This window comes from Gorilla gorilla, chromosome 14 (assembly GCF_029281585.2).
Source record: "Gorilla gorilla gorilla isolate KB3781 chromosome 14, NHGRI_mGorGor1-v2.1_pri, whole genome shotgun sequence".
NCBI lineage: Eukaryota > Metazoa > Chordata > Mammalia > Primates > Hominidae > Gorilla > Gorilla gorilla.
Window position 1 is genome coordinate 34,122,469 of NC_073238.2, and position 14,198 is coordinate 34,136,666.

At 41.4% G+C, this 14,198-nt stretch overlaps 1 protein-coding gene across 4 annotated transcripts in view; it reads right to left on the reverse strand.

The window, feature by feature from the left end:
• Nucleotides 1-1,043: 1,043 nt before the first annotated feature.
• Nucleotides 1,044-14,198, reverse strand: part of ZMYM5 (zinc finger MYM-type containing 5) — a 40,930-nt gene continuing 27,775 nt past the window's right edge. For 3 of the 4 annotated variants that reach the window (XM_019039953.4, XM_019039955.4, XM_019039954.4), the window contains one exon: nucleotides 2,529-4,300. In XM_019039953.4, coding sequence (XP_018895498.2) covers nucleotides 3,542-4,300 — 759 coding nt within the window. In that variant the 3' untranslated portion in view covers nucleotides 2,529-3,541. Of the gene's footprint in view, nucleotides 1,232-2,528; nucleotides 4,301-14,198 lie in introns of those variants that run through there. The other variant, XM_055360159.2, reaches the window with a different exon arrangement.

Consider the following 14,198-nt stretch of genomic DNA (forward strand, 5'->3'; position numbering starts at 1 on the left):
TAAGAGAGGACCAAAGAAATCACAAGAGGAAAATAGGTCAATGTAAGAATTTTAAAGATAGCAATTTTGAAAATCAGAAGTTTATGAGAACCATCTCACTTGTCCTCAGTGAGATGAGAAAACCAGTAAGTCAATATTAATTGGCATTGCCATTTTCTCCAAGACGATTGAGATTGTCCTAATTTTTGATATAAAACTAGTAGTAGGAGATAATTTTTTCTAATGACTTTTCCCAGTGAAGTAGTTAAAAAGATGAAAAGAAACCCTGGGTACAGTCCAGATCAGTGATGACAGTTCCTGCAGCTGGGGAGGTGAAGGATGGTAAATAGGACTTTCACATCTATGTTTTCTCCCTTCCTTCCTTATAGTGAGCACACATTAATTTTTTTTTTTTTTTTTGGAGACGGAGCCTTGCTCTGTCGCCAGGCTGGAGTGTAATAGCGCAATCTCAGCTCATGCAACCTCCAACACCCTGGTTCAAGTGATTCTCCTGCCTCAGCCTCCCGAGTAGCTGGGACTACAGGCGTGCACTACCACGCCCAGCTAATTTTTGTATTTTTAGTAGAGACGGGATTTGACCACATTGGCCAGGATGGTCTTGATCTCCTGACCTCGTGATCTGCCCGCCTCGGCCTCCCAAAGTGCTGGCATTACAGGCGTGAGTCACTGTGGCCGGCCACATTAATTTTACAATGTTAAAAAAATAAAAATTAGGCCGGGCATGGTGGTTCACACCTGTAATCCCAGCACTCTGGGAGGCCGAGGCGGGCGGATCACCTGAGGTCAGGAGTTCGAGACCAGCCTGGCCAATATGGTGAAACCCCATCTCTACTAAAAATACAAAAAATTAGCCAGGCACGGTGGTGGGCACCTATAATCCCAGCTACTCGGGAGGCTAAGGCAGGAGAATTGCTTGAACCAGGGAGGCAAGATCGTGCCATTGCATTCCAGCCTGGGCAACAAGAGCAAAACTCTGCCTCAAAATAAATAAATAAATAAATATTAAAAATTAAAAACTAGAAAAGGAAAAAAATTTAATTATTCCCGTATAGAGATACTTGCATTTTTATCTTCTCTTCTTAATTTAGTTGATTTTCTTTTTTTTCTAAGGGTTGGGGTTTTATTACGTTGCCTCGTCTGGACTCCAACTCCTGGGCTCCAGGGATCCTCCCTCAGCCTACCAAGTAGTAAGGACTATGGGTATATGTCACTGAGCCCGGATCATCTAACACTGTATTATGAAAGATGTCAAACATAATGAAAATTTGAAAGCTATTTACAATGAACACAGGTCAATGAAACACCTATATCTTTTGAATTTTTTACCTTTAATTGCTATGTGTGGAATTGATGGTGCCTTCTAGGTGTGCAGTATGCTGATGAAATAAATGAATTTAAGGTGAGGATCTAATTTTATTTTTTAAATTGATAAATCTGATGGTTATGCCAAATTATCTTAAACAGCCACTGATTGATTTCAGTAGTTTGCTCAAATACGAAAGGGTCTAATTATACTATGAATCTGTGATTCAGTTGATTGGCAAGCTTTAATGAAATAATGAGTATATTTGTTTACTTATTTTAGAGACAGCGTCTCGCTCTGTCACCCAGGCTGGAGTGCAGTAGCATGTTCTCGGCTCACTGCAACCTCTGCCTCCTGGGTTTAAGCAATTCTCATGCCTCAGCCTCCCAAGTAGCTGGGATTACAGGCATGTGCCACCAAGCCCTGCTAATTTTTGTACTTTCATAGAGATGGGGTTTCACTATGTTGGCCAGGCTGGTCTTGAATCCCTGACCTCAAGTGATCCACCCCACTCGGCCTCCCAAAGTGCTGGGATTACAAGCATGAGCCACTGTGCCCAGCCTGAAATAATAAGTACGCTGATAATTTGCAAACAAATTTCAAAACTTGTTCTACAGTCTCTAGAGTACTCTCTGGGCTTCTAGAGCAAACTGGATTTTTGGAAACATCCCAAAGCCACATTCAGATCCATGTCTGAAAATACTAAATGATCTAGTTGTCAAAAACCAAAATGGTGGCTGGGCATAGTAGCTCAAGTCTGTAATTCCAGCACTTTGAGAGGCTGAGGTGGGAGAATCGCTTGAGACCAGGAGTTGAAGATCAGCTTGGACAACATAGTAGACCTCATCTCTATTTAAAACAAACAAACAAACACTCAAAATGGTTAGAAGTTAATGAGGATTACTTTCACGGGTATTCCAAAAATATATACACTGGCATCATTGAGAGTCTGCAAGTATTCCTAGTGTCATCCCACAAGAACGCACCTTCTGTCCTAGTCACTGCTCATATGCCATTTTGTTTCACAGGAATAGTATATAAAAATTTAATATATTAGAAAATTGACATCAGAAATCAGAAACAGAAGGGAGATTTACTAAATACACAGTGATGGGGCTGCTGACCATCTAAAATAACTTAAATCCTTAATTTTCATTGGTGTATCTCAAATTTCAAGCATGCCATCTCTTTTCACAGGGAGAAAAAAGCCCATAACACTTGAAGGTTAACTTAATATATACTTATTTTAATATTTTTTATATTTTTATCAACATAAAATAGGTAAATATAGTTCACATACAATAATAAATGCTAAAACATTTACAAATTAAAATAAACACAAAACCAATAAAATGGAAATTAACCATCATTAACATAACAAATAATGCTGTTTTGCTCAAATAAAAATGTTTTGCTCAAACGAAGTAGATCACAAGTATTTGGTTTAATAGCAAAAAGCTGTAGTTTCAGATCCCATTCTGTAAACTGAGTAGTTTTACTTTAATAATAATGTTGAGAATGCTTGTTCACATAAGTATCTTATTCAAACTGGTATTGATCAATTCAAGCCTTTCTTTCCTCTTTCAAGGTAATTAGAACATAATATTTTTCTTTCTTTTGAGACTGACTCTCGCTCTGTTGCTCAGGCTGGAGTGCAGTGGTGCAATCTCAGCTCACTGCAACCTCTGCCTCCTGGGTTCAAGCGATTCTCCTGCCTCAGCCTCCTGAGTAGCTGGGACTACAGGTGTGTGCCACCACACCTGGCTAATTTTTGTATTTTTAGTAAAGACGAGGTTTTGCCACGTTGGCCAGGCTGGTCTTGAACTTCTGACCTCAATTGATCTACCCGCCTGAGCCTCCCAAAGTTCTTGGATTATAGGCGTGAGCCATTGCGCCCGGCCAAGAACAGAATATTAACCAAACCCATCAAATGGCAGTCATTAAATGCCAATTTTTAAATAGTGTAAATTGATAGATTTTGAAGATTAACAATTACCTATTGTTAATCTTCATTGCCTAATGAAGTCATTGCCAAATGACGATTGAATCTAATTAGTTTTAGATTTAGAATGGAAACATTCTTTGCTATTTATTTGCTATCATACTTATTGCTAAGGAACTGCTGCAAGTTACTCTGTAGAGGAGACTTACAACACAATAGTACTGACTATTGCAGGACAGATGTTTTCTGAGTAATGTAAGATTCTGATCATCATGCCAAAAAACAAATCAGGTATATTATGTGTACAACAACAGCACACCATCATTTTTCTCATTTTCATATAATCTGCGTTCTGTAGCATCAATAGCTTTATTTTTTTTCAGATCAGATTTTAATTTTGAGTACTTAACACTATTGTTGATGTGCATTTCACTTTCTTCATGTTTACTAAGAATATGTGATAAATGTTGCCAATCTTTGCACCCATTTTCATTTTTCAGTTGATTTTTTCCTTCCCCAAAGAGTTTGCAATATAGACAAAACACAGAATCTTTTGAGGTTGAATAAAGTAACCAGGATCTAGTGGTTTTTTCACCATTTGGAAGAATCCGTGTATAATAAGTTTCTGAAAACTTCCTCCCTGTATTATCTTTTGGAAAGTTAAAATTTCTTACTTGAGGCGGAACATTTTCAACAAGAGTGTCCCGTTGTTTAATATTCAAAATTCGGGGCCACGTACCTGGATCTGCGGAAAGCACAACTGGTACAATGGAGTCTTCAAAATTTTTCTCTTCCAGTTGCTCTTGAAATGTATCAGCTATGGTTGACGTGGAAGGAGGAGGTAAATTCACACTCTCTTGGATCAGTAATGTATCCGTGCCACATTCTACTGAAAGCTGTAGCTGTGAAGTCTTTTCCTTTTTTTCTGGGATTCCCTCTATTTTTTTCATAAGTGTATTTGACGATCCATATAATTGTTTCTCATTTTCTTCTCTAAAAGCATTCCTTTTTCTATTTTCTGATGCTGTTAATTTTTTTGATTTTGTTTCCATCATCTGAGGACAAAGAGGATTATAATTTTATTTTAGGTTAAACTTTTAAAAATTAATGTATATTCAAATGCTCAATAAGCACATGCTCATCATTAGGCATCAAAGAAATGCCAATCAAAAAGAAGACGACGGTCGGGTGTGGTGGTTCATGCCTGTAATCCCAGCACTTTGGGAGGCCAAGGTGGATGGATCATTTGAGGTCAGGAGTTCGAGAACAAGTCTGGCCAACATGGTGAAACCCTGTCTCTACTAAAAATACAAAAATTAGCCGGGCCATAGTGGCATGCGCCTGTAATCCCAGCTCCTCTGGAGGCTGAGGCAGGAGAATCGCTTGAACCCAGGAGGCGGAGGTTGAGCTGAGCTGAGATCGCGCCACTGCACTCCAGTCTGGGCGAAAGAGTGAGACCCTGTCCCAAAAGAAGAAGAAGAAGAAAAAAAAAAAAAAAGGGACAAGTCCCAAAAGAAGAAGAAGAAAAAAAAAAAAGGTGACAACATACCACTTCATATCCAAGAGGATGACTATAATAGAGAATGAGGCTGGGTGTGGTGACACATGCCTATAATCCCAGCACTTTGGGAGGCCAAGGCGGGTGGATCAGTTGAGGTCAGGGGTTTGAAACCAGCGTGGCAAATATGGCAAAACCCCGTCTCTGCTAAAAAATACAAAATTTAGCTGGGTGTGGTGGGGCAGGTACTGGTAATCCCAGCTACTCTGGAGATTGAGACACAAGAGACCTCACTTGAACCCTGGAGTCGGAGGTGGCAGTGAGCTGAGATCATGCCACTGTACTCCAGCCTGGGCAACAGAGCAAGACTCCATGCTTAAAAAAAAAAAAAAAAAAAAAAAAAAAGAGAACAAAAGTCTTGGCAAAGATGAGGAGAAACTGGAACCTCTCTAAGATCCTGGTGGGAAATGTAAAGTGGTGTAGCCACTTTTGAAAACTGTCTGGCTCAAAAAAACAAAAAACAAGAAACAAAAAAATAAATTAGATGGGTGTGGTGGCAGGCGCCTGTAATTCAAACTACTCGGGAGGCTGAGGCAGGAGAATTGCTTGAACCTGGGAGGCGCCAGCTGAGATCATGCTACTGCACACCAGCCCAGGCAACAGTGCGAGACTCCATCTCAAAAAACAAAAAACAAAAAAATGAAAACTGGAAGTTTGTCAAAATTTAAACAGTTACCCTATGACCCAGCAATTCCACTCCAAGGTATATACCCAAAAGAAATAAAAATATATGGACACACAGGCCAGGCATGGTGGCTCACGCCTGTAATCTCAGCACTTTGGGAGGACGAGGTGGGGGGATCACGAGGTCAGGAGTTCGAGACCGGCCTAACCAAGATGGTGAAAACCTGATTCTACTAAAAATACAAAAATTAGCTGGGCATGGTGGCGGGCACCTGTAATCCCAGCTACTCGGGAGGCTGAGGCAGAACACTGCTTGAACACGGGAGACAGAGGTTGCAGTGAGCCAAGATCTCGCCACTGCACTCCAGCCTGGGCGACAGGAGTGAGACTCCGTCTCGTTAAAAAAACAAAACAAAACTGTGTCCACACAAAAACTTAGACCCAAATGTTCATGGTAATATTACTCATAATAGCCAAAAAGTAGAAACAACTCAAAATGTCCCATCACAGATGAAAGGATAAAAATACAGTATTATCCATGCAATGGATAAAAACAAATGAAATACTGATGTATGCTACAACATGGGAAAAAATTGAAAATAATATGACACATGAATAAACTAGTTGCGAAGTACTTGTGTGATTCTATTTATGTGAAATGTTACAGAAGAGGCAAATTTATAGGCAGAAGACAGACTAACAGTTGCCTAGAACTTTGGAGGAGTTGGAGTTGAAAGGGGAACTGTTAATAGATAGGGGGTTTATTTTGGGGATGATGAAAATGTTCTAAGAATGGTGAATTTTAGGGTATGTTAATTACATCTCAATAAAGTGGTTATAAAAATTAATGTGAAAGTCACTAAAATTTAACAGCAATTAACTTTAATGGTGAAATTTCCATAAATAATTCCTTCAATACATGGGCCCAAACACACACAAATATGAAGAGAGAGCTCTAATTCAGGTATACATAATACTTTGTTCATCAATTATTAATGACAAGTGATTACTTTTTAAATAGGTCATAAATACTTAGGGATTTAAAGTGAGAACTAAGCATACTATTTTAATCCACTAATACAAGGAACGTTTTTAAAATTTGATTTTAATTGAAACAATGTGCTTAAAAAGCAGCTCCTTGCTCAAAAACAGACCATTTAGATGTTGCTAGATTAACACTGTAAATTCAAAGTAGTATGTATGTTTATTAACATTGTTAGATGAGGTCACCATATCTGTCAGAAATTTAATTTTTATTTTGTTTTTGAACATTTTACTACCATTTACTGAAATATGTTGTAATAAAGACACATTACCTATTTTGGTGTCAATAAAATTATAATAAAAAAACTAAAAAGATTTAACATAATAGGTATAAAATGTGGGCTAGGCACGGTGGCTCACGCCTGTAATCCTAGCACTTTGGGAGGCTGAGGTGGGCGGATCACGAGGTCAGGAGATCGAGACCATGGTGAAACCCCGTCTCTACTAAAAATACAGAAAGTTAGCCAGGCGTAGTGGCGGGCGCCTGTAGTCCCAGCTACTCGGGAGGCTGAGGCAGGAGAATGGCATGAACCTGGGAGGCGGAGATTGCAGTGAGCCGAGATTGCGCCACTGCACTCCAGCCTGGGCAACAGAGCGAGACTCCGTCTCAAAAAAAAAAAAAAATAAAGATGTATAAAATGTGAATGGCATCCTATTAGCTATACACAACACAACTTGAGTACCATATGCAATACAGTGAAAGAAAATAAAAATGGACTTGTTCTGTTTCATTCTGAAAGTAATGTGGCAGCTTTAAAGTAAAAAATGCAGAGGTGTGGGCCAGGTGCGGTGGCTCACGCCTGTAATCCCAGGACTTTGAGAGGCCAAGGCGGGTGGATCACCTGAGGTCAGGAGTTCAAGACCAGCCTGGCCAACATGGTGAAACCCTGTTTCTACTAAAAATACAAAAATTAGCCAGGCGTGGTGGCACGCACCTGTAATCCCAGCTACTCAGGAGGCTGAGGCAGGAGAATCGCTTGAACCTGGGAGGTGGAGGTTGCAGTGAGCTGAGATCGTGCCATTGCACTCCAGCCTGGGAGACAGAGTGAGACTCTGTCTCCAATCAATCAATCAATGCAGAGATGTGATATGATCCAATAAATAAATGCAGAGATGTGACATGATCAAATTTGTACTTTGGAAAGATTGCTCTAATTGTATTATGAATTCCCAACCTTATGTAAGGAAGGAAGAGGCACAGAGATCAGTCAAGAAACTATAGTAGTAATTCTGGCAAAAGATGATGTTAGCTATGTCTAGGATTATAGCAGTAGAGATAGGAGTTGAGAAGTGCTCAGGAAGTAGAATTTGGATTAGTTGGTAATTGATTGGCTCTAGGGGCTAAGGAAGAAAGAAGAGTAAACAATGACCCTAAATTTCTGAATGGGCATTTGGGTGGATGGTGGCTTCATTTACTGATATGGGAAACAAAGGAAACCAGGTTTGGAGGTTCAGTTTTCAACACAATGAGTTTGAGTTTCAATGATGGATGGCATATAAGGCGGTGGTCCCCTAAGAGTATAATGCAGCTGAAAAATTCCTATCACCTAGCTGAGTGTGGTGGCACATGCCTGCAGTCCCAGCTACTCAGGAGGCTAAGGTGGGAGGATCACTTGAGCTGGAAGTTGCAGTGAGCAGAGCTCAAGCCACTGCACAGCAGCCTGGGTGACAGAGGGAGAGACCCTGTCTCAAACAAACAAAACAAAACAAAACAAAAAACCAGATACATTTAGTATAAAACACCAACTAGTCATGCCAGGTTAATTAAAACAAATAGGAGTCCCCTACCACCTCTACCCATTTCCCCTTTACCAGAAGCTAACCACTTACAACCTTTTAAAATAAAAATAAAACAATTTTTTAAATATATACCATTAAAAAATATATATATATTTTGAGATAGTCTCGCTCTGTCATTCAGGCTGGAGTGCAGTGATGAAATCATGGTTCACTCACTCGCAGCCGTGACCTCCCAGGCTCAAGTGATCCTCCGAGCTCAGCCTCCCAAGTAGCTGGGGCCACAGGGGCATGCCACGCCAGCTAATTTTTAAGTTTTTTTTGTAGAGACAGGGGTCTCACCATGTTGCTGAGGTTGGTCTTGAACTCCTGGGCTCAAGCAATCCTCTTGCCTCAGCTTCCCAAAGTGCTGGGATTACAGACATAAGCCATTATGCCTGGCAAACAATTTTTTTGAGACAAGGCCTTGCCTTGTTGCCCAGGAGGAGTACAGTGGCTATTCACAGGTATGATCCTAGTGCACTGTAGCCTCAAACGCCTGGGCTCAAGTGACCCTCTCGCCTCAGTCTTTCTAGTAGCTAGTATTGTAGGTGCACACCACCATGCCCAGCACTTACATAACTTTTCTAGCTGATTCTTCGGTTATTTCTAAATCTCAAAGTTACTTGTTTGTATCACTATTTACTGACTTTTTTTTCCTCCCAGCTTTAGGTATCATCAATTGACTTCTCAATGAGGAAGATGAAAATTTTGCTTTCCTTCCTCTTACCATGCTCACCATACACACTCAACACCCATCCACTTATCTTTAGTTGCAGGATTTCTTGGACAAGATGATTATTTGTTGTGAGGAACTGTACTGTGCACTGCAGATGTTTAGCAGCACCTCTGGACTCTATCCACTAGAGTGTGGATAGAGTGACCTCTATCCTCAGGTGTGAGTCACAAATGTTTCTAGACATTGCCAAATGTCCCCATGGGGACAAAAATCATCCCTGATTGAGAAGCACTGGCTTAGATCAAGATTCTGTCTTTACATTTTATGACGTGTATGTTATTCAGCAATAAGCTACTAGGTGCAAGATTTCAGTTTTTTTCTTATGTGTTGGCCTTTTCAGAAGGCTGTCACTTATCACTTGAAAATACTCATGTGTTTGGGGTGGAGTGGGGAAGCACATTTATAAAATGTAAAACATTCTGATTATACAGAAATATCATGCCTATATTTGGCAACTATTAATTAATTTATTATTTTTTGAGACAGGGTCTTACTCCGTTGCTCAGGTTGAAGTGCAGTGACGTGATCTCGGCTCACTGCAACCTCTGCCTCCTGGGCTCAAGTGATCCTCCCACCTCAGCTTTCCAAGTACCTGGGACTACTGGTATGAACCACCATGCCTGGCTAACATATAATTTTTGAGACAGTCTCACACTGTCACCCAGGCTGGAGTGCAGTGGCGCCATCTTGGCTCACTGCAACCTCCGCCTCCCAGGTTCAAGCGATTCTCCTGCCTCAGCCGCCCAAGCAGCTGGGACTACAGGTATGTGTCACCACACCTGGCTAATTTTTTGTAGAGACAGGGGCTCACCATGTTGCCCAGGCTGGTCTCAAACTCCTGAGCTCAAGCGATCCACTCGCCTCAGCCTCCACAGGCATGAGACACCTCGCCCGGCCTTTGCCAACTGTTTATGAGTTACTTTTTCTTTTTTTTTTTTTTTTGAGACAGAGTCTTGCACTGTCCCCCAGGCTGGAGTGCAGTGGCGTGATCTCGGCTCACTGCAAGCTCTGCCTCCTGAGTTCTCGCCATTCTCCTGTCTCAGCCTCCAGGGTAGTTGGGACTACAGGTGCCTGCCACCACGCCCGGCTAATTTTTTGTATTTTTAGTAGAGACGGGGTTTCACCATGTTAGCCAGGATGGTCTTGATCTCCTGACCCGCCTTGGCCTTCCAAAGTGCTGGGATTACAGGCGTGAGCCACCACGCCCAGCCTATTTTTTTTTTTTTTTGAGACAGGGTCTTGCTCTGTCACCCAGGCTGGAGTGCAATGTCATAATCACAGCTCACTGCAGTCTTGACCTCCCAAGCTCAGGCCATCCTTTCACCTCAGGCTCCCAAACAGCTGGGACTACAGCCATGTGTCACCATGCCTGCTAATTTTTAATTTTTTGTAGAGATGGGGTCTCACTATGTTGCCCAGGCTGCTCTCCAACTCCTGGGCTCAAGCAATCCGCTTGCCTCTGCCTCCCAAAGTACTGGGGTTACAGGTGTGAGCCACTGTGCCCCACTGAGTTACTCTGTATTACTGAAATACACATGGTAGAATGAGCACTTTATTCTAGGGATCAGAATAGCAAGCAAGTTATTTAAGAAAATCTAGGCCAGGCATGGTAGCTCACACCTGTATTCCCAACACTTTGGGAGCCGAGGCAGGCAGATTACCTGAAGTCAGGAGTTCAAGACCAGTCTGGCCAACATGGTGAAACCCCGTCCATCTCTACCAAAAATACAAAAATTAGCAGGGCATGGTGATGCGCACCTGTAATCCCAGCTACTTGGGAGGCTGAGGCAGGAGAATCGCTTGAAGCGGGAGGTGGAGGTTGTAGTGAACTGAGATCGTCCAGCCTGGGTGACAGAGCAAGACTCTGTCTCAAAAAAAAAAACAAAAAAAAACCATATGTATAGGTGTATGTCTGCCTAGTTTGACTATGCATATTTCTTCTTTTGTTTTTGAGATGGAGTCTTGCTCTGTCACCCAGGCTGGAGTACAGTGGCGTGATCTCGGCTCACTGCAACCTCCGCCTCCCAGGTTCAAGCGATTCTCTTGCCTCAGCCTCCTGAGTAGCTGGGATTACAGGTGTTCACCACCACGGCCTGGCTAACTTTTTGTATTTTTTTGTAGAAACGGAGTTTCACCATGTTGGCCAGGCTGGTCTCGAACTTCTGACCTCAGGTGATCTGCCTCCCTTGGCCTCCTAAAGTGCTGGGATTACAGGCGTGAGGCACCCTGCCTGGCTTATTTCTTCATTTTTACCTCCTCTTTTGGTGCCTATTTAGTAGTAAAAAATTTATAATCTATGTGTAATTCTTACGCTTTTTGGAGGATAAGCATTATGGTATTTCTCTGAAGCTTATGAGCTCACAACCTTTAACTTAGCAAGAACTCAGACACAGGTAAATCATCCTTTTTTTGTTGTTGTTGTTGAGACAGAGTCTTGCTCTGTTGCCCAGGCTGGAGTGCAGTGGCATGATCTCGGCCCACTGCAACCTCCACCTCCCAGGTTCAAGTGATTCTCTTTCCTCAGCCTCCCGAGTAGGTGGGATTACAGGCACACAACACCATGCCTGGCTAATTTTTGCCTTTTTAGTAGAGACAGGGTTTCACTATGTTGGCCAGGCTGGTCTCGAACTCCTGAACTCAAGTGATCCGCCCGCCTTGGCCTCCCAATGTGCATGGATTACAGACATGAGCCACCACACTCAGCCTAAATCATCCATTTAAGAAATAAAAAAGGCTTGGAAAATATTAAGACTTAATATAGTTTTTATTTCCAAATTAGAAGGTCAGTAGGTTACTTTTGTCATGTAACTGTCTTTGAAAAGACAATTTAACAATATTAAGTCTTTTTAAATTTTGTTTTGTTAGAGATAGTCTCATTCTGTTGCCCAGGGCGGAGTGTAATGGTGCAATCATAGCTCACTCACCTCAGTCTCCTGAGGAGCTAGAACTACGAGTGTACAACCACCATATCTGGCTAATTAAAAAAATTGTTTTGTAGAGATGGGGTCTTACTATGTTGCCCACGTTGGTCTCCAACTCCTGGACTAGTGCCATCCTCCCATCTTGGCCTCCCAAAGTGCTAGGATTACAGGCATGTACCACCGTGCCTGGACCTTTCTATTTGTTAATGTTCATTGTGTTCTTCTATAAACCAAAAGCTTTCTTAAATATTAGGTGCAATATATGTAAAGAAAAAATAATTTAACATAAATAAGGTTTTCTTGCAAAAATACACAGAAAAGTCAACTATGGGTATCCACTGTTTCTCCTGTTCGATAAAAGCCTAGCAATTCAGGGTTACTTTCCCTTGAAGCTAACCAATTAAATTCTCATCCAGTGAAATGGGGGTTAAGAATATTTCCAGTTTTACATTATGATCTATCTTAATTTTTGTGTATGCAATGAAAAGGGGTCAAGGCTCATTTATTTCCACACAAACAAAAAATTATTTCAGCATAATTTGTTAAAAAATCTTGTTTTTCTCATCAGAATAATTTGGTACCTTCTTGAAAAATCTACTATGTGGTTCTATTTCTGGACTATCTTCTATTTCACTGATCTCTGTTAGCCCATTTGTTTATACACCAAACCATACTGCCTTGATTACTGCAGCATTTTAATGTCTTAAAATCAGGAAGTTGATAATTCTTTAACCCACATCTAACACCATATACAAAATTAATTCAAAATGAATCACAGGCCTAAAAAATAAAAGCTAAAACTGAAAAGATTCTAGAAGGAAATGTAGGAAAATATCTTTGTAATTTTGGTGGGCAAAGATTCCTTAAATACACAAAAACTATTAATCACAAGAGAAGCAAATAATAAATAGGACTTATAAAAATTAAAATCTTGTACTTTTCAAAAGTAACATTAGGAAAACAAAACAAAACATTAAGAAAATGAAAAGACAAATCAGTCTGAAAGAAAATCTTCCGGCCAGGAACAATGGCTCATGCCTATAATCCCAGTACTTTGGGAAGCTGAGGTGGGAGTACTGCTTGAACCCAGGAGTTCGAGACCAGCCTGGGCAACATATTGAGACCCATCTGTATTTCCTTTTTCTTTTTTTTGAGACAGAGCATTGCTCTTGTTGCCCAGGCTGGAGCGCAATGGCGCAATCTCCGCTCACTGTAACCTCCACCTCCCAGGTTCAAGCGATTCTCCTGCTTCAGCCTCCGGAGTAGCTGGGATTACAGGTGCCAGCCACCATGCCCGGCTTATTTTTTTGTATTTAGTAGAGACGGGGTTTCGCCACGTTGGTCAGGCTGGTCTCCAACTCCTGACCTTAGGTGATCCATCCGCCTTGGCCTCCCAAAGTGCTGGGATTACAGGCGTGAGCCACCACGTCCAGCCTATTTTTTCTTTTTTAAAAAAAAAGAAGAAAAAAAATTTTTTTCCAAATACATTTATTTTATAAAATACATGTATCCAGAATAATACCAAGGACTCCTACAACTCAGTAACAAAAAGAATTCAATAAAAAATGGGCTGAAGACCTGATAGACAAAACAGACACTACCACATTTTAATTTTTTTTTTTTTTTGTAGAGACAGGGTCTGGCTATGTTGACCAGGCTGGTCTTGAACTCCTGGCCTCAGCTGATTCTCCCACCTGGGCCTCCCAAAGTGCAGGGATTACAGGCATGAAGCACCTCACCTGGCTCCAAATTTTGGTCAGAATGTAGAGCGACTAGAATTATCAAGTGCTTAGTGGGAGTGCTAAATGGTACAGAACAAAAATTAGTCTTTTAAATTCATCCAGGAGTAACCTTTTTCTTTTGAGACAGAGTCTTGCTCTGTCACCCAGGCTGGAATGCAGTGGCATGATCTCGGGTTTGCAACCTCTGCCTACCAGGTTCAAGTGATTCCTGGTAGCTGGGATTACAGCTTCCCAAGTAGCTGGGATTACAGGCACACACCAACTCGCCTGGCTAATTTTTGTATTTTTAGTAGACAGGGGGTTTTGTCATGTTGCCCAGGCTGGTTTCAAAATCCTGGCCCCAAGTGATCTGCCTGCCTTGGCCAAAGTGCTGGGATTACAAGTGTGAGCCACTGTGCCTGATCATTTTCTTTCTTTTTTTTTTCTGAGACAGGCTTTTGCTCTGTTGCCTAGTTGGAGTGCAGTGGTACAATCATAGTTCACTGTAGCCTCAATCTCCCAGGTTCAAGCAATACTTACGCCTCAGCTTCCAAAGTAGCTGAGACTACA